Raw genomic sequence first — 19,083 nt, 5'->3', positions numbered from 1 at the left:
CCAGCTTGCTTTGTGACCTTGAATAAGTTCTTCCTGTCTGGATATTTTTTCCTCTCTCTGGGTGATGAACATTGGAGACTAGTGGCTGCTGCTGCTGCTGCTAAGTCACTTCTGTCGTGTCCGACTCTGTGCAACCCCATAGACAGCAGCCCACCAGGTTCCCCCGTCCCCGGGATTCTCCAGGCAAGAACACTGGAGTGGGTTGCCATTTCCTTCTCCAACACATGAAAGTGAAAAGTGAAAGTGAAGTCGCTCAATCGCTCAGTGACCCCATGGACTGCAGCCTTCCAGGCTCCTCCGTCCACGGGATCCTTCAGGCAAGAGCACTGGAGTGGGATGCCATTGCCTTCTCCGAGACCAGTGGCTACCTGAGGTCTTTTCCAGTTCTGAGACCTGATGGGTCGGTGAATGCTCTTGGGCTTTCCAGCTGGAGCTAAGAAGATGATGGTGAATACAATTATAGTGATGATGATGGTGGTGATGATGATGGCAGTGACAGTGATGGTGGTGATCTGGTGACTGTGGTGGTGGTGACAGTGGTGATTATGATGGTGATATTGCTGCTGCTGGTGGTGATGGTGATGAAGATGAAGATGATGGTGGTGGTGGTAATAGTGATCATGATGGGGACATTGATCATGATGATGAAGATGGTAATGATGGTGATGGTAATGATTATGATGATGGTGGTGATGGTGATAATGGTGACATTGGTCATGATGATGAAGATGCTGATGATATTGATGTGATGATGATAAAGATGATTATGGTGGTGGTAATCATACTACTGATGATGTGATAATCACTATGGTGATAACAAGGATGATAGTAAGGATGATAATGATTACTTCCAGATATTGAGGTTTCACACCATGCTGAACCCTTTACATGGATTATTCTATAGAATTGCAATAACGTGCCACAGTAGGTATTGCGATGGTCCATTTTATAGGCGAGGAAACAAGTTCAGAGAGGGGAGGTGATTTTTTCCAAAGACACGCAGCAAATAGGAGAATCTTCTCTTATCCTTCTTTTGGACACACCTTGAGTTTTGTGAGATCTTAGTTCTCCAACCCGGAGAAAGCGAAGGCACCCCACTCCAGTACTCTTGCCTGGGAAATCCCATGGACGGAGGAGCCTGGTGGGCTGCAGTCCATGGGGTCGCTAACAGTCGGACACGACTGAGCGACTTCACTTTCCCTTTTCGCTTTCATGCATTGGAGAAGGAAATGGCAACCCACTCCAGTGTTCTTGCTTGGAGAATCCCAGGGATGGGGGAGCCTGGTGGGCTGCCGTTTCTGGGGTCTCACAGAGTCAGACATGACTGAAGCGACTTAGCAGCAGCAGCAGCAGCAGCAGCAGCAGCAGCAGCAGCAACAGTTCTCCAACCAGGAATTGAGCCTGGGCCCTTGGCAGTGAGAACATGGAGTTCTAATCACTGGTCTGCCACAGAATTTCCTTCGTGTATCCTTTTGGATTAGGGGCACTGTGGGAGTTTATTCTCCATCCTGTTCCCTACCTTACCATCCCAGGATCTCTGTCCTGGCTCCAGGGATTAAAGCTTATAAGGTTTAAAGAGAGCCCTGGAGTTCAGTGATGGTCACATAAACGATGTTCAATGAAAAGTCATTCTGGGATTTTAATAGTAATTGCCTTAAATCTATAGCTCAGTTTTGGTGAAGGCTGAAAATTTTAAAATATTGAGTAGCTCTAGGTAAGAATTAGTACATATTTCACTCTAGTTATTTAGATGCTCCTTCATACCTTCCCAGAAAATTTTATAATTTACTTCATAAAGGATTTTTACTTCTTTTGTTAGGCGTGTTAATATTAACCAACTTTGTTGTTTGTTTTACATTTTGTTGTTGTTTAGTCACAAAGTTGTATCTGATTCTTTTGCGACCCTATGAACTCTAGCCCATCAGGCTCCTCTGTCCGAGGATTTCCCAGGCAAGAATACTGGAGAATATATTACCTACTCCAGGGGATATTCCTCACCCAGGGGTTAGACCTGTGTCCCTGAATTGGCAGGCAGTGAGCTTTTACATTTTTTGCTACTGCTGAGTCGCTTCAGTCGTGTCCAACTCTGTATGACCCTATAGACGCCAGAGCCCACCAGGCTCCCCCGTCCCTGGGATTCTCCAGGCAAGAACACTGGAGTGGGGTGCCATTTCCTTCTCCAATGCATGAAAGTGAAAAGTGAAAGTGAAGTCGCTCAGTCGTGTCCGACTCTTAGTGACCCCATGGACTGCAGCCCACCAGGCTCCTCCATCCATGGAATTTTCCAGGCAAGGGTACTTTTAGGTGATGGGAAATGCTATCCTTTTAAAATCGAATCCAGTTTTCATACAGGGAAATGCTTGGTTCTTCAACTTATTGTTCAATCAGTTCTAGCAAACATGTACCCTTGTGCAACGCACACCCTTATCAAGACACAGAACTTTTTCATCACTGGCAGCCTTTCTGAGTCAATCTCTTCTACCCTCCTCACCCCAGAAGCAACCACTGATTTGATTTCTATCACCATAGTTTAGTTTGGCTTATTCTAATATTTCACAAATGTTATCTTTAAAAAAAAAACACATTTTCTGATTGTTTGTTGTTGATGTGCCGATATGTGATGCACTAAGTTGATTTTGTCTTCAGTGACATTGCTATTTTGTTGAGTCCAGTTATTATGTGTGTGTTCTCTGGGGCTTTCTGTGTTGACAGTCATATCATCTGCGAAACTGAGCATTAATGTCTTTCTTTTCTAATTTCCTTTTCTTTCTTTGTCTTGCTTTACAATGCAGGCTAAGATCTTTGGTGCAGTATGAATAAGAATAAACTGTGGGCACTCTTGCCTTAGTTCTGATGTCAAAGAAAACTTCTGCAGCATTTCACTCTTAAGTGTAATGTTTTGCTTTGTACCAAAGACAAAGGTTTAAATTTTTTAAAAAGTATTTATTTGGCAGCACCAGATCTTAGTTGTGACATACAGGATCTTTAGTTGTGGCATGTGGGATTTAGTTCCCTGACCAGGGGTTAAACTCCGGCCCTCTGCTTTGGGAGTGCGGAGTCCTAACCACTGGACCGCCAAGCTAAAATTTTATAACACTATTTACATCACATTTGTTTTACACTGACTTCTGTCTATAGCACTTGATCCTGGTTTTCTTTGAGAGTAGGATGTTCTCGCCTTTAATACATTCATTTATGTTAAAGTTCATGTTCCACGTAGAATGGCTTAAGTAGGCTGTGGATGTGGAAATAATTCAGAAGAAGATACAATCTGAAGATGAAAGTGTGAGATACAAAGATACAGAGAACAGGGTGTATTGAATTGATTCATAAATGCAGCTAAGTTTGTACTCCAGCAGTGTCTGTCCCTGCTTGAGTTTTTTATCTATAAAATGAATATAATAGTTGTAATTATTTTGTAAGATTATTGCAAGGATTCCACGGTATCTCTCATATAAATATGATTACATATATTTTAAAAATTTAAAATAAATTCCTCTTTTCATTATTTTAATCATTTCTGATCTGACTTAAATGTGGCCACATGCATGCGAGCAAAAATATTCACAAATATTGAGCCGGATAGCCTCCAAACATCTACAATTTTTAGATACATAGGAATTAACGACACTAAAATTATAATCAGGGTTTTACACTGACATTTTAGAGCCCATAGATGTTGTGTGACTCATTTTCACCTTTTTCAAATGCAGAGGAAAATTGAGAGTCACTTCAAAAGAACCAAAGATTCAGTATCGGGGGTTCGATTAATATAACTCCCTATGCTAATAGAATCAAGGACAAAATACACTTGCTTGTCTTGTACAAGTCTTTGAAATCACTTAATCAAAGTCAACATCCATTCTTGATTCAATGAAATAAGCAAATACAAAGACTTTCCAAGAATCTAGGAATACAAAGAAATTTATTTAAATGGATAAAAATGTTTCTATAAGTTAGAAGTTTGGGATTAACATATGTACCCTGCTATATATAAAATAGATGTCCAACAAAGACCTGCTATATTGCACAGGGAACTATATTCATTCTCTTATGACAACTGATTTATTATTACTATTGTTTTTTTTTTGGCTGCCCTGGGTCCTCATCGCTGCGCTGGCTTTCTCCAGCTGCATCCCACGGGGACTGCTGTAGTTGCATGCGGGCTTTGCACTGCGGTGCTTCTCTTGTCATGGAGCACAGGGTCTACGCGCGTGGGCTTCAGCAGTTACAGCGTGTGGGCTCGATAGTTTGGTGCAGGGGCTTTGTTGCTCCACAGCATGCCTGATCTTCCCTGATCAGGGACTGAACCTGTGTCGCCTACATGGGCAGGCAGATGCTTCACCACTGGGCCACCAGGGAAGACCTTGCAAAAACTTATAATGGAAAACAATCTGAAAAAGAATTATCTATCTATATCTGAATCACTTTGTTGTACACTTGAAACTAAGACAACACTGTAAATCAACTAATACTTCAATTTAACAAAAAAGAAAAAGGAAAACAGAATTTCTGTTAGGAACCAACAGCAAACATTATAATTAATGGGGCCACACAGAGTAGAAGCATTCCTGTCTAATTTTTAAATTCATTTTGATGAGCTGACCTCTCTACACAGAGAGAGTAAAACTTAACAGAAGCAGAATAGAACCATGGGTACAAGGAGCTGGGGGTAGGGGTGGGGAAATTAATGGGCAGATATTGGTTAAAGGGTATTAAGTTGAAGTTACATAGGATGAGTCAGTCTGGAGCTCTAGGGTACTGTATGACTGTACTTGGTAACACTGTATTGAACAACATAACTACTCTATGAGAGTAGATTTCAAGTGCATTCATTACACATGAAAACATGGTGACTACGAGAAGTCTTAATTAGTTTGACTGTAGTAATGCTTTCACTATGAATAAGTACATCAAACCGTCCTGTTGCTTACCTTATATATATATATATTTTTTTTTTAAATTTGAAGATACATAGATTTAAAACAATATAGAGAAAGTGCTGAGAATGGAACATGTCGCAGGTGCTTTCACGGTGACTTCCGCTGCATACAAAGCAATGAAGTTATAGTCAAGAAAATTGACTCCAGATTCATATCATCTTGGACTTAAATTTCAGCTCTTCCATGGTCTTACTTTTGTTTGTTTGTTTTTATTTGGGTTAGAAAAAAAATGAAGTATAGTTGATTTGTGCGTGCTAAGTCGCTTAAGTCATATCCAACTCTTTGTGACCCAATGGACTGTAGCCCAGCAGGCTTCTCTGTCTATGGGGATTCTCCAGGCAAGAATTTTACGGTATTGTTAGTTTCAAGTACATAGCAAATATGATACAGTTATATATATGTAAGTGCTGTGCTTAGTTGCTCAGTCGTGTCTGACTCTTTGCGCACCCACGGACTGTAGCCTGCCAGGCTCCTCTGTCCATGGGGATTCTCCAGGGAGGAATGCTGGAGTTGCCATATATCCTTTTTGAGATTCTTTTCCACTGTAAGTTATTTCAAGAGTATCGACTATATTTGCCTGTGCTATACAGTAGGTCCCTGCTGTTTATTTATTTTATAGTCAATATTGTGTATCTATAAATCCCCCTCTCCTAATTTGTCACCCTCTCGGCCTTTCCCCTTTGATGACCCGAAGTGTGTTTTCTATGCCACATGCTTACTCTTTTTCCTTTTTGAACTTCTTATTTTATATTGGAATATAGTTGATTAACAATGTTGTGTGAGTTTCAGATGTACAGTCGGGTGATTCAGGATACATCTACATGTATCTCTTCTTTTTCAAATTCTTGTCCCACTTAGGTTGTTACATAATATTGAGCAGAGTTCCCTGTGCATAGAATTTTTTTTTTTTTTTGCCACACCTCTGTGACTTGTGGGATCTTCATTTTTTGACCAGGGATCAAACCTGTGCCCCCTGCACTGGAAGCACAGAGTCTTAACCACCAGGGAATTCCCAGCCACAGAGTCACTCTTGCAGTTAATAATCTTGGGCAACTTTCCTTCCCTCTTTGAGCCTCTGTCCTTTTAGGTAAAATGGGCATTAAAACCCCACAGGGTGATCAAGAGAATGGAACAAGTCTGAGTGCCCAACCACATAGAGTAGGCATCCCCAGATACAGATGTTGGAGAATCACAGAGTTGTTGCTCTTGTTGTTTAGTTGCTAAGTCATGTCTGACTCTTTTGTGACCCCATGGACTGTAGCCTCCCAGGCTCCTCTGTCCCTGGGATTTTCCCAGGCAAGAATGCTGGAGCGTGTTGCCATTTCCTTCTCCAGAGGATCTTCCCGACCCAGGGATCGAACCCAGGTCTCCTGCATTGCAGGCAGATTCTTTACCACTGAACCACCAGGGAAGCCCATTATAGGTTATTATAAAGTATTAAATATAATTTCCAGTGCTATACAGTAGCAGGGATATTTCATATAAGTGGAATGTCAAGGCTATTTCATATAAATATTATCAGGGATGTTTCATATAAATGGAACCACAAAATATGTGACCTTCTGTCTGGCAGTTTTCACAGAACATGGTTTTGGTTATTTGTAGCATGCATCGTTAGTCCTTCACCCCTTTTTGTGGCTGAGTTGTGTTCTACTGCTTAGCTATGCCTCATTTTGTGTACCCAGTATCAGCTGATGGACATAGATAGATAAAAGCATAGAGACAGAAGGCACACTAACGGTTGCCTGGGAGAAGGGAGGGGAGAGAGAAATGCAAAGTGCGTGCTTCGTGGGTGCAGGATTTCCTTTTGGGTGACAGATTGTCTTGGAACTAGGTGGGGTGATGATGGCACAATACTGTGAACCCTTTAAATGCCGCTGAAGTGGACATTTAAAAATGGTTAATGGCTATAATGGGATTCCCTGGTGGCTCAGCAGTAAAGAATCCACCTGCAATGTAGGAGACACAGGTTTGATCCCTGCGTCGGGAAGACCCCCTGGAGAAGGAAATGGCAACCCACTCCTGTATTTTTGTCTGGGAAATTCCATGGACAGAGGAGCCTGGAGGGCTACAGTCCATGGTGTTGGGAAGAGTTTCACATGACTTAGCAATTAAACCACCACCACTCAATGGTTATAAAATAGATAACTAATAAGAACCTACTGTATAGCACAGGGGACTCTGCTCAGTACTCTGTAATGGCAGAGAGGACCACAACATTGTAAAGCAAGCGCTGCTGCTGCTGCTAAGTCGCTTCAGTCGTGTCCAACTCCGTGTGACCCCATAGACGGCAGCCCACCAGGCTCCCCCGTCCCTGGGATTCTCCAGGCAAGAACGCTGGAGTGGGTTGCCATTTCCTTCTCCAATGCATGAAAGTGAAAAGTGAAAGTGAAGTCACTCAGTCGTGTCCGATTCTTAGCGACCCCATGGACTGCAGCCTACTAGGCTCCTCCACCCATGGGATTTTCCAGGCAAGAGTACTGGAGTGGGGTGCCATTGCCTTCTCTGTGTAAAGCAGTTATCCTCCAATTTAAAAATTAGGGTATCCCTGTGTCAGATATTTTGCATACAACCTGAAGATCAATTGTACAATAGTATTAGACAACTTTAAATGCTTACATCTACTATTTTTGAAAATAAAAATACTTTTACATTGCTCTAAAAAAAGACTCTGTAATGACCTACATGGGAAAAGAATCTTAAAAAGAGTGGATACACGTATATGTATAACTGAAAGACTTTGTTGGAGAGCAGAAACTAACACAACATTGTAAATCAACTATAACCCAATAAAAATTAATTGAACAATGAATAAAGTGGCTAATGGTTAAATTTTTTATTGTGGTAAACTATACATATTTATCATTATATATAAATAAAATAAGTATATTTTATAAATATAAGTAAAATTTTATGTGAAAATATACAAATAACATATATATAAACTAAAACAATAATACTTGCCATTTTAACCACATGCAAGTATACAATTCAGTGGCATTTAATACATTCATCATGTAGTGTCACCATCACCACTATATCCAAAACTTTTTCATCATCCCCAACAGAAACTCTGTGCCCATTAAACACAGACTCCCCATCCCCTCGCCCAGCCTCTGGTATGCCCCCCATCCTAATTTCTGTCTTTATGGATGTGCCTTTTCTAGGGACTTATATAGGTGGTATCATACAGCTTTCATCTTTCTGTATTTGGCTTATTTCACTTAGCATAATATTTTCAAGGTTTATCTGTGATGCAGCATAAATCAAAATTTCATTCCTTTTCAATGGCTGAGTATCATCCCATTGTTTATATACACCAGATTGTTATCTGTTAATGGTTAGCTTTGTATCTTATGAGTTGTACTTCAGTAAAAAAAATGCAGGGGTAGATGTGGCTTCAGGTATAGCTTGATCTTTCCTGAGGGGGCTGTGCCTTCTTTTCCCTCTTCCTGGGCCAGACCTCAAGCCCAGTGGCCAGGAGTCAACTTCTCCCCTGTCCCGTTTTGTTTCCTCCAACCTCATTTCTCTTCCCACAGTTCCTCTGCCTTAAGAATATCCGCACTTTCCTGTCTACCTGCTATGAGAAGTTTGGCCTCAAGAGGAGTGAACTCTTTGAGGCCTTCGACCTCTTCGATGTGCAGGATTTTGGGAAGGTAAGATGGGACTGAGCTGCCTGTGAGCTGGACACCTAGAGCCCAAAGACTGGATTTCAATTCATTTCCATGAATGTCTACACTGGACAAACCAAGTGTTGTCAGGGAAGGACTGCTGGGCTAGAACAAGTCGTACAGCAGGTGCAGAAAGCCTTGCTTGGAACACGTGGAACCCAGTGTGAGTCCCTGTCTCATCACTTGCTGTGTGACCTCGGATATGTGGCCGTGCCTCCTGAGCCCTAGGTCCTTTGTAACTTGGAAATAAGATCATCCCATTCTGTCTGAGCGTTTATGACGACTGACTAGAACAAAGGGTTCAAGTGGTGGGTGCTCAGTTAAGGGAATGTGGACATGCTGACGTGGGACATAGGAAGGTGGGAAAATTCTGAATTGGGCTCCCAGGGACATGAAGTCTAACCTCAAGGTCAAGTGCTTGGAGGCTGTGTTCTGGCATGCGGGTGGGGAAGGGGCTTGCTGAGCAGCCTTGGCCCCCGTCACAGGTCATCTACACCCTGTCCGCTCTGTCCTGGACCCCGATTGCCCAGAACAAGGGGATCATGTGAGTAACTACATGAGCCGATGCTCTGGACCCAGTTCGGCCCTATTCCTCCTCCTTGAAGCCCCCTGCCCACCTGGCCCCCCTGGGTCTCTGCTCATACCATCTCTCCCCCAGGCCCTTCCCCACTGAGGAGAGTGTGGGTGATGAAGACATCTACAGTGGGCTGTCCGACCAGATCGAGTGAGTGTCTGAGACCATGATCCTGCCCTGGTGGTCTGAGGAGGCAAGACCCCGCCAAGGGGGGTGCGGGTCTGAGGGGACATGGCCTCTCCCTGGGGTGTCGGAGGGTCCCTGGTCTGGGGGCTTCCCTAGCTCCTCCTGACTCCACGTCTTGCAGCGACACGGTGGAGGAGGATGAGGACCTGTACGACTGCGTGGAGAACGAGGAGGCAGAGGGCGATGAGGTCTACGAGGACCTCATGCGCTCGGAGCCTGTACCCATGCCGGTGTGTGGGGACGCAGGACCCGGTTGGGCAGGCTCATGGGTGGGGCGCATCCCCGGACACCCCAACATCAGCCTATCCTCCCCACTCTCAGCCCAAGATGACAGAGTATGACAAGCGGTGCTGCTGTCTGCGGGAGATCCAGCAGACGGAAGAGAAGTATACGGACACGCTGGGCTCCATCCAACAGGTGACGCTCCGAGCCGGTCCTTGCCAGACGCATGCGCAGAGCGGAGAGGCAGCGTCCACCCGACACGGGCTTGGGGATGTTTCCTGATCTCACTGCTCCGTATTTCTTCGTCTCTCATAGTTTCTGGTCCCGTTGGTGTTGCTCCCTACTTCCCCCTCTGTTTGAATTTCTCCCCTTCTGTGTCTCTTTATTCCTGTCTCCCTCTTTTCCTGTATCCTCATTTGCCCATCTATCTCTATTACTTTCACTTTCTACTTCCTCTTTTTCCTTTGGCCCTCTCTCTCTCTCTCTCTCTCTCTCTCTCTGTCTTTTTATTTTTTTTTTTTCTGCACTATGTGGCATGTGAGATCTCAGTTCCCTGGACCAGGGATCTAACCCATGCCCCCTGCAGTGGAAGCATGGAGTCTTAAGCACTGGACCACCAGGGAAGTCCCTGGCCATCTCTTTTTTAACCATTTTATTGAGATTTAATAAAAATGCCATACAATTCAGCCATTGAGCATCTACAATTTAATATTTTCTGGTATATTCTCAAGGGTTTGCTACCATCATGACTTTATTTTTTTAAAAAATTTATTGGAGTATAGTTGATTTACAGTGTTGTATGTGTGCTCAATCATGTCCAGCTCTTTGTGACCCCATGGACTGCAGCCTGCCAGGCTCCTCTGTCCATAGGATTCTCCAGGCAAGAATACTGGAGCGGGTTGCCATGCCCTCCTCCAGGGGATCTACCTGACCCTGGGATTGAACCTGTGTCTCCTGCATTGGCAGGCAGGTTCTTTGCTACTAGCGCCGCCTGGGAACCCCACAAAGTTGTGTACCACTGTTTAATTTTAGAACATTTTCTTTCTTTTTCTGTTGTTTTGGGCTTGCAGCTTGTGAGATCTTAGTTCCTGGGCCAGGAATTGAACCCAGGCTCTCCTAAACCACTGGACAACCAGGAAATTCCCAATTTTAGAACATTTTCATCAGCCCTCAAAGAAATCCCATACCCCTTAACCATCACCCCTTAAACTCCGATTTCCCTGCAGCCCCTCCCTGGCAACCACTAACCTACTTTCTGTCTTTGTGGCGTTACTTATTCTTGACATTTCATCTAAATGAACTCATTCATGTGTGGCCTTCTGTGCCTGGCTTCTCTCGCTGAATATCGTGTTTCAAGGCTCATCCACACTGTGGTGAGTGTCAGTGCTTCACTCCTTTTCCTGGATGGACCGCATTTTGTTATTCATTCATCTGTCGATGGACATGTGGGTTGTTTCTGCTTTGGGAATTTATGATGATGAATTCTGCGTGGAACAGTCCTGTACAGGTTTTTAGTGTGGACTTTCTCCATTTCTCTTTTCTCTCATTTTCTGTTTCCTTGCCTCTGTCTCTTTCTTTCTACACATCTCTCTCTATCTCTCCCAGTCTCTCATGTTTCCATTTGTCCCTTTCCATCTCTGTCTCCTCCTCTCTGTGTCTCTGGGGCTCGCCTGGAAGGAGGAGTCTTCCCCTTCTCCATCCTTCTCTCCCCACTCCCCCACAGCATTTTATGAAGCCCTTGCAGCGGTTCCTTAAACCCCAAGACATCGAGATTATCTTCATCAACATCGAGGTGAGCTGACTGATTACTGCCTTCCCGGGCTTCTGTCCAGAGGGGATGGTTTGCTGGCTTCACCTGTCCCTGGGGTTTGGGGGTTGGGAGATGAAGCTCATAAGGTGGGCAGATGACCCTTCTCCCACCCAGCATCCCCAGCTCCAGGCTCCCACCCCAAGCCTCACCCCTTCCCTCCAAGTAGGACCTGCTTCGTGTGCACACCCATTTCCTAAAGGAGATGAAGGAAGCCCTGGCCAACCCCAGTGCAGCCACCCTCTACCAGGTCTTCATCAAATACAAGGAGAGGTGAGACCCAGGCAGCCAGCCCAGACCTCTGGAGGTCACCCTGCCCTGCCCAGGCTGGGCATTCGGGAGACACTGCCCTCATAGACCACCAAACAAAGAAGGCTTTTCTTTCTTTGCCTGTGGGCACAGGGCTGCTCATCTCTGGTTAAACTCCCAGCTCTTCCTCTTGTGAGCTGTATGGCACTAGAAAGTCACTTAACCTCTCTGTGCTTCTACTTCTGCATCTCTAAAATCAGTGTGACCCCAGAATGTTCCTCTTTGGGGTTGTGGTGAGGATCAAATAAATTGATGCCTTTTTTTAAAGTCTCTCAGTCATGTCCAACTCTTTGTGACCCCATGGACTGTACAGTCCATGGAATTCTCCAGGCCCGAATACTGAAGTGTGTAGTCATTCCCTTCTCCAGGGGATCTTTCCAACCGAGGGATCAAACCCAGGCCTCCCGCATTGCAGGCGGATTCTTTACCAGCTGAGCCACTAGGGAAGCCCAAGAATACTGGAGTGGGTAGTCTATCCCTTTTCCAGAGGATATTTCCGACCCAGGAGTCAAACAGGGGTCTCCTGCACTGCAGGCAGATTCTTTACCAGCTGGGCTACCAGGGAATTCTACAGAGCTTAATGTGGAACTTGGCACACAGTACGTGTTCAATAAATTCTTATTAAATAAATGAACATCAAGCAGATATGTTATGCCAGGTGTTCCACTAAGAGCTTCTTGTGCATTATCTCATTTAATGCTACAATAACCCATATGTGGGAGGTGCTATTGTTATGCCCATTTTACAGACAGGGAGACTGAGGCTCAGCACCATCCAGCTGGGAAGAGGCAGGTCCGGGACTGACACCCAGATCTGCCTGACCTTGGTGCCAGTGTCATTCCCCGGCCGCCTGCCCTCTTCCCGCAGGTTCCTCATCTACGGCCGCTACTGCAGCCAGGTGGAGTCGGCCAGCAAGCACCTGGACCGCGTGGCCACAGCCCGGGAGGATGTACAAATGAAGCTGGAAGTAGGGGATGGGCTTCATCTTTGCGGGGGGAAGCTCTCTCACTCCTTTCCACTCTCTGGGGGGCAGTAGTGGGGAGACTGAGCTGGAGGGAGCATTCCTTCCTGCTGCAGCCCAGCCAGGGGTCTGCCCGCTGAAGGTTTGGGGAGGGAGGTACTGATCAGCCAAGTGGGAGAAACTGAGCAGGAGGAGATAGACCAGAGCACTGAGCCTTGACCCCAGCTGAACCCTGCACTCTGGATGGAGCCCTGGTACCAGCCTGAGATCCTGACACTGACCTGAACTCCGAGGGCACACTGAACCCCAGCGAGAGGCCCAGCCCTGGCTGTGCACCAAGTCTGGGCCAAACCTCAGTTCTGGGCTGAGTTCCAACTTCACACAGAGCCCCGATCCCAGCCAAGCCCTGATCCTGGAGAGAGCATGGATCCTGGACTGAACCGAAACCTGGATCCGTTTGTCTAGTGGAAGCATAGACAGAGCAGGGATGATGAGGGATGGCCAGTCTCTGCTGTCCATTCAATATCTTTGGTCTCCATCATGGGGACCCTCCAGGCCTGTGCACCTCCTTCTCTGGAGCCCCCTTCAGCTGAGGAATCCTGGACATCTACCCCAGGCAGCCTCCAGCTGGTCACCCTCACCCCGTAGCTTTCTTCTTTATTTCCTTGGGGAGTCGGGAGAAGAGGCTTCAGGTTCTAGAACAATCCCTACCTGCCTCCACCTCTTCTCACTCACCCCTTTCTCCAACCTCCTAGGAATGTTCTCAGCGCGCCAACAACGGGAGGTTCACCTTAAGGGACCTGTTGATGGTCCCCATGCAGCGAGTGCTCAAATATCACCTCCTGCTCCAGGTGCACAAAGCGGGGAAGGCATGGGCACATAGATCTCCCTGCAAGGGCTCCTGGGGACTGGGCTTCCCTTTCTGGGAGGGGATCACTGGAGCTGTGCCCCAGCCTCTAGGGACAGCAGAGGGAGGAAGAAGGAGCTGGTGGGCCAGACTTGTTTGGAAGGCCCTCCAGCAGGAGGGGGCAGGCCCAGGCAATATGCATCTCTGTGCGTCACACAGGAGCTGGTGAAACACACACAGGATGCGATGGAGAAGGACAACTTGCGGCTGGCCCTAGATGCCATGAGGGTGAGTGGTCACACACAGGGATGGCGGTGCCACACAGACACCATGGGTTTAAGTCAGGGAGTACCACCCAGGCACGGCCACACCCATGGGCCGCCCCCTCCCTCCACAGCAGGGGACACACCTGTACCTCGAATGACTCATTCCCAGCATCCCCTTGGGGACAGTGACATTCTCCTTCTGCCCTCTGCTGGAGGTTGACCCTCTATCCCCTGCCAGGTAGGGGATAGGGTTCTGGGAAGGAGGCCTGGGCTCACCCTTGCTCTACCCCCAGGACCTGGCACAGTGCGTAAACGAGGTCAAGCGGGACAATGAGACGCTGCGGCAGATTACCAACTTCCAACTGTCCATCGAGAACCTGGTGAGCGGGTGGGCAGGGAGGGCCGGGGTGTGGCCATGTGGAGAGGGGGTGTCATCTCTTCCTGGGGGCCCCTTGCCAGACGTCTTGTCTGCTGTGTAGGACCAGTCTCTAGCCCACTACGGCCGACCCAAGATCGATGGTGAGCTGAAGATAACTTCGGTGGAGAGGCGCTCCAAGATGGACAGGTGGGCGGAGCCAATACGGATCTGGGGCGGAGCCTGGACAAGGGTGGGACCAGGCTACTGGTTAGGCAGGTGGGTGGAGCCAACACAGATCTAGGATGGAATCTGGGCAAGGGCTTGGTGCTATTTCTAGATAGACAGGTTTTTTTAAAAAAGTCCCCTAGGTGTGTCCGACTCTTTGCGATCCCATAGACTGTAGCCCGCCAGGCTCCTCTCTTCATGGGAATCTCCAGACAAGAATACTGGAGTGGGTTGCCATTCCCTTCTCCAGAGGATCTTCCCAGCCTAGGGATCGAACCTGGTTTTCCCGCATTGCAGGCAGATTCTTTACCATCTGAGGTAGGTGGGGCCATATGGACCAGTGGGTGGAGCCTAGACTGAGAGGAGAGGCAGAGTCAGCATGGTTGTGTGGGTGGAGCCAAGGAGGACAGGTGGCAGGAAGAGCAAGAATCAAATGGGTGTGGTCAAGATAGACAGGTAGGCGTGGCCAAGTTGACCACTCAGGAGAAGAAGAGCCAGAATCCTAGATTGACAGCAGAGTGAGCCCGGAAAGTGGGAGGGGATCAGGTGGAGAGCTTGTGGGAACTTAGGGAGGAGCCAGACGGGGACACTTGATTGCTTTCAGGTATGCCTTCCTGCTTGACAAAGCTCTGCTCATCTGTAAGCGCCGAGGGGACTCCTATGACCTCAAGGACTTTGTGAACCTGCACAGCTTCCAGATTCGAGATGACTCCTCCGGAGAGAGGGACAACAAGAAGGTAAGTCTCGGAGGTGGTAACTGGGAGACCCCAATGCTGGGGACCCTCAATGCCACTTGAACTCTCTGCTTGGCCCTTGGAATGCCAGTGTGTGTGTGTGTGTGTGTGTGTGTGTGTGATTTAGCATTGAAACATATATATTACCATATGTGAAATAGATCACCAGTCCAAGTTTGATGCATGAAACAGGGCATTCAAAGCCGGTACACTGGGACAACTTTGAGGGATGGGATGGGGAGGGAGGTTGGAGGAAGGGAGGTTCAGGGACACATGTACACCCATGGCTGATTCATGTCAATGTACGGCAAAAATCACTACAATGTTGTAATTAGCCTCCAGTCAAGAGAAATTAATTAAAAATTTTAATTTATTTATTTTGGCCCACATGGCATGTGGGATCTTAGTTCCTCCATCAAGGATCAGACTCACACCCCCTGCAGTGGAAGTGCAGAGTCTTAACCCCCAGACAGCCACGGAAGTCCTGAGTGTTATTTTGTTTTGTAATTAAAAAAATTTTTTATTTAAATTTGTTTTTAATTGGAGGATAATTGCTTTATAATATTGTGTTGGTTTCTGCCGTACATCAGTGTGAATCAGCCATAGGTATAAGTATGCGTGCGTATGAATCTAGATTTGTGGGTATGTATTTGCTTCTCCTGGGAAGCCCTTTACAGGGCCCTCCTGGGGGCAGACAGGCTGTAGTTGGCTTGACCCCTTCCTCCCCAGAGCAGCAGGGTCAATGGGCTCGTGGTCCCACCCTCTGCAGGGCAGGTGCCTTCATTTTAAACCCTGCTTCTCTGCAGTGGACTCACATGTTCCTCCTGATTGAGGACCAAGGTGCTCAGGGCTATGAGCTGTTCTTCAAGACACGAGAACTAAAGAAGAAGTGGATGGAGCAGTTCGAGATGGCCATGTGAGACCCCCTCCTCCTCCATCTTTCCATCCTCAGAGGACTTTCGGCAGTTTTGGGCTTCAGTCTCACCCTGCCGTGGGGTCACTCAGAACCTCAGTTTCTTGCTCTGGGAAATGGGAGGGACAGGCTTTCAAGACAGTCTGCATCCCCAGAATGCCAAGTGTTCACGATTTTCCATCACCAGCCTGGAAATCATTCCTCCTTGTCTTCCTCCTCCTTCTCTTTCTTGAGATGAAATTCACTTAACAAAAACGTAGCCATTTTGAAGTGCACAATTCTGGGACTCCCCTGGCAGTTCAGTGGTTGAAACTCCCCCTTTCAGTGCAGGGGGGTGTGAGTTCAGTCCCTGGTCAGGAAACTAAGATCCTACATGCCTTGCGGCCAAAAAACCAAAACATAAAAAATAGAAGCAACATTGTAACACATTCAATAAAGACTTTTAAAATGGTCCACATTAAAAAAGAATCTTTAAAAAAAAGTGCATAGTTCAGTGGTATTTCGTAAATTCACACTGTGCGACCATCACCTCTGTCTAGTTCCAAAACATCTTCAGACCCCAAGAGGAGACCCTGCACTCAAGCAGTGATCACTTCCTGTTTTCCCTACGGCCAGCCCCTGGCACCCACTCACCCACTTTCTGTCTCCACCTGTGTTCACTGAAGCGCTGTTCACAACAGCAAAATGGTGGTCACAATCCGAATGTCCATTAGTGGGTGGATGGAGAAACACAACAGGGCATATCCATGCAATGGAACAGTATTTAGCCATAAAAAAAGGAAAGAGGTCTTGATCCATCCAGGTTGCAGCGTGTACTGGTACCTCATTGCCTTTAATGGCTGAATCCTGTTCCACTGCATGGAATTCTCTTCCCTCGCCAGCTCCAACATCTACCCTGAGAACGCCACTGCCAATGGTCATGACTTCCAGATGTTTTCATTTGAGGAGACCGCATCCTGCAAGGCTTGCCAGATGCTGCTGAGGTGGGAGTCTGGGAGGATAGACCTGGTAGCTGGGGTGGGTTGTCCCTTCCTCTTTGGGATGGGGGGCTCCCCTGGCCATCATGCCCCTGAGTTGGGAGTGGGGAGGCTCTCCTTTGATCTGCAGCTTCTCTGTCTCTCTTCTGCTCTAAAGAAAACCCAAAGGGGCCCTTTATGTTGTTGGCAAAATGATTGGCTGTGTTTGTTCAGCATCACTGACTCCTTCCTTTATCTCCTCCTTGCATCTCAGAGGCACTTTCTATCAGGGGTACCGCTGTCAACGGTGCCGAGCACCTGCACACAAGGAGTGTCTTGGGAGGGTCCCTCCATGTGGTCGACATGGACAAGGTACTAGGGCACTGAGGTGGGAGGTGGGTTTCTGCATGAGGGTTCCCCCCACCCCATTCTAACCAGTGTATCTGTATATTTACCCTCTCATAGATTATTCAGGAACTATGAAGAAGGTGAGACCCCCCATGTTCCTTTCTGTGCATGGAAATTGGGGCAGGAGTTGGGAAGGAAGGACCTGGGAGACTCTATCAATGGTTGTGGCTCTTGGCTGGATGCCCAGTTGATCCCTGGTTTGGGAAGATACCCTGGAGTAGGAAATGGCAACCCACTCCACTATTTTTGCCTGGGAAATCCCATGGACAGAGGAGCCTGGCAGGCTACAGTCCCTGGGGCTGCAAAGAGTCTGACACAACTGAGTGACTGAGCAGGCACACCCGCAGGCAGATAAGGGTTGAAGGGCCCCCAGACTGGGTACAGATAGTCATGCTTGCTCTTTGGTCTCTCTCTCCAGGATAAGCCACATCGGCGGGCTCAAGACAAAAAGAGGAATGAGCTAGGTGAGTCAGCAGGGGATGCTGTGCAGGGCAGAAAGAAATCTAGTCTTTACCTCAGTGATGCTGACCCAGGGAGAGATCTCAACAATTATGTTAATGACCACATAACATCCTATTTATAAAACATCTGTTCTAGTCCCAGAAACTTGAAAGGAAGTTTTAAATAGCAAAGTCAGTTTCTTATTAGCTTTGCTTAAACACTGTGAAGGGGGTGCTTGGAACATGGCAATCCTTGTTACCATGCACTTTCCTCCCATTCACTTTTTTATGTATACAGGTGTTTTTTAAAATTGAAGTTTAGTTGATTTACAGTGATTCAGGTATACAGCAAAGTGATTTAGTTATACAGATATTTTTCAGATTCTTTTCTGTTGTAGGTTATTATAAGGTATTGAATATAGTTCCCTGTATTATAAGTAGGTCCTTGTTCTTTATCTCTTTATATATAGTAGTGTCCATCTGTCCATCTCAAATTCCCAGTTTATTCCTCCACCCCCTCCCATTCACCTTTATTATTCACTGACCCCCCTCCCTTTTTTTTGTTTGCTGACAAACTCCATCTGTAGTCTTAGCTGGCTGGGCACACCTCATGCCCTCTCCCGTTGATTCCGTGTCACAGAATCTTATCGTAATAGGGTGGTTTCAGCAAAGCATAGTCCACCTGCAAGGTAGAGAGCAGGAGATGCAGTTTGACCAAGGCAGAATTCTTTTTAGCCAGGGGTGGGGGTGGTGGTGGAAAGGCTGGATTCATGTATATGTTAATAGTGTCTGGGGGATCACAGTCATGATGAGTAATTTTTATTCAACATCTATTGTATATATCCTCTGAAGTAAACTGGTGACTAAAAACAGAATACTTCCTGTCCTTCCAGAGCTCCCAGGTGGGTAGCGGGAGACAGGTTTTGGCTAAGTTATTCTAGTTGAGGTGGAAGGAGTAGAGGGTTTTCCGGAGCATCACAGTAGGAGACCTGATGGGTCTGAGCCATCAGGGAAGGCTGCTCCGAGGAGGAGGCATTAAAGTGGACACTTGAAAGATGAGGTGGAGTTAGATGGATGAGGAGGCAGAAGTGGTCCAGGCCGAGGAAACAGCATGTGCAAAGCCTAGGAAGCAGGAGGTGAGTAGGGCAAGACTTTATTCAAGAACTAGGGGGGACCTCCCAGGTGGTGCAGTGGTTAAGAATTTGCCTTGCAATGAAGGAGGTGTGGATTTGATTCCCGGGGAACAAAGATCCTGCATGCTGC

General features: G+C 46.8%; 1 protein-coding gene across 3 annotated transcripts in view; it reads left to right on the top strand.

Annotated features, from left to right (window-relative positions):
* Nucleotides 1–19,083, top strand: part of VAV1 (vav guanine nucleotide exchange factor 1) — a 65,174-nt gene that overhangs the window by 21,574 nt on the left and 24,517 nt on the right. For 2 of the 3 annotated variants that reach the window (XM_068979648.1, XM_068979647.1), the window contains exons 2-19: nucleotides 8,483–8,599; nucleotides 9,100–9,158; nucleotides 9,273–9,338; nucleotides 9,496–9,604; nucleotides 9,696–9,791; nucleotides 11,320–11,388; nucleotides 11,573–11,676; nucleotides 12,580–12,679; nucleotides 13,429–13,524; nucleotides 13,740–13,808; nucleotides 14,080–14,166; nucleotides 14,266–14,351; nucleotides 14,974–15,106; nucleotides 15,910–16,019; nucleotides 16,898–16,999; nucleotides 17,247–17,344; nucleotides 17,438–17,460; nucleotides 17,799–17,844. In XM_068979648.1, the coding sequence (XP_068835749.1) occupies nucleotides 8,483–8,599; nucleotides 9,100–9,158; nucleotides 9,273–9,338; nucleotides 9,496–9,604; nucleotides 9,696–9,791; nucleotides 11,320–11,388; nucleotides 11,573–11,676; nucleotides 12,580–12,679; nucleotides 13,429–13,524; nucleotides 13,740–13,808; nucleotides 14,080–14,166; nucleotides 14,266–14,351; nucleotides 14,974–15,106; nucleotides 15,910–16,019; nucleotides 16,898–16,999; nucleotides 17,247–17,344; nucleotides 17,438–17,460; nucleotides 17,799–17,844 (1,570 nt within the window). The remainder of the gene's footprint in view (nucleotides 1–8,482; nucleotides 8,600–9,099; nucleotides 9,159–9,272; nucleotides 9,339–9,495; nucleotides 9,605–9,695; nucleotides 9,792–11,319; nucleotides 11,389–11,572; nucleotides 11,677–12,579; nucleotides 12,680–13,428; nucleotides 13,525–13,739; nucleotides 13,809–14,079; nucleotides 14,167–14,265; nucleotides 14,352–14,973; nucleotides 15,107–15,909; nucleotides 16,020–16,897; nucleotides 17,000–17,246; nucleotides 17,345–17,437; nucleotides 17,461–17,798; nucleotides 17,845–19,083) is intronic. The other variant, XM_068979649.1, reaches the window with a different exon arrangement.

This window comes from Capricornis sumatraensis, chromosome 9 (assembly GCF_032405125.1).
Source record: "Capricornis sumatraensis isolate serow.1 chromosome 9, serow.2, whole genome shotgun sequence".
NCBI classification, from domain to species: Eukaryota; Metazoa; Chordata; class Mammalia; order Artiodactyla; family Bovidae; genus Capricornis; species Capricornis sumatraensis.
This window is presented reverse-complemented; position numbering and strand designations above follow the sequence as displayed.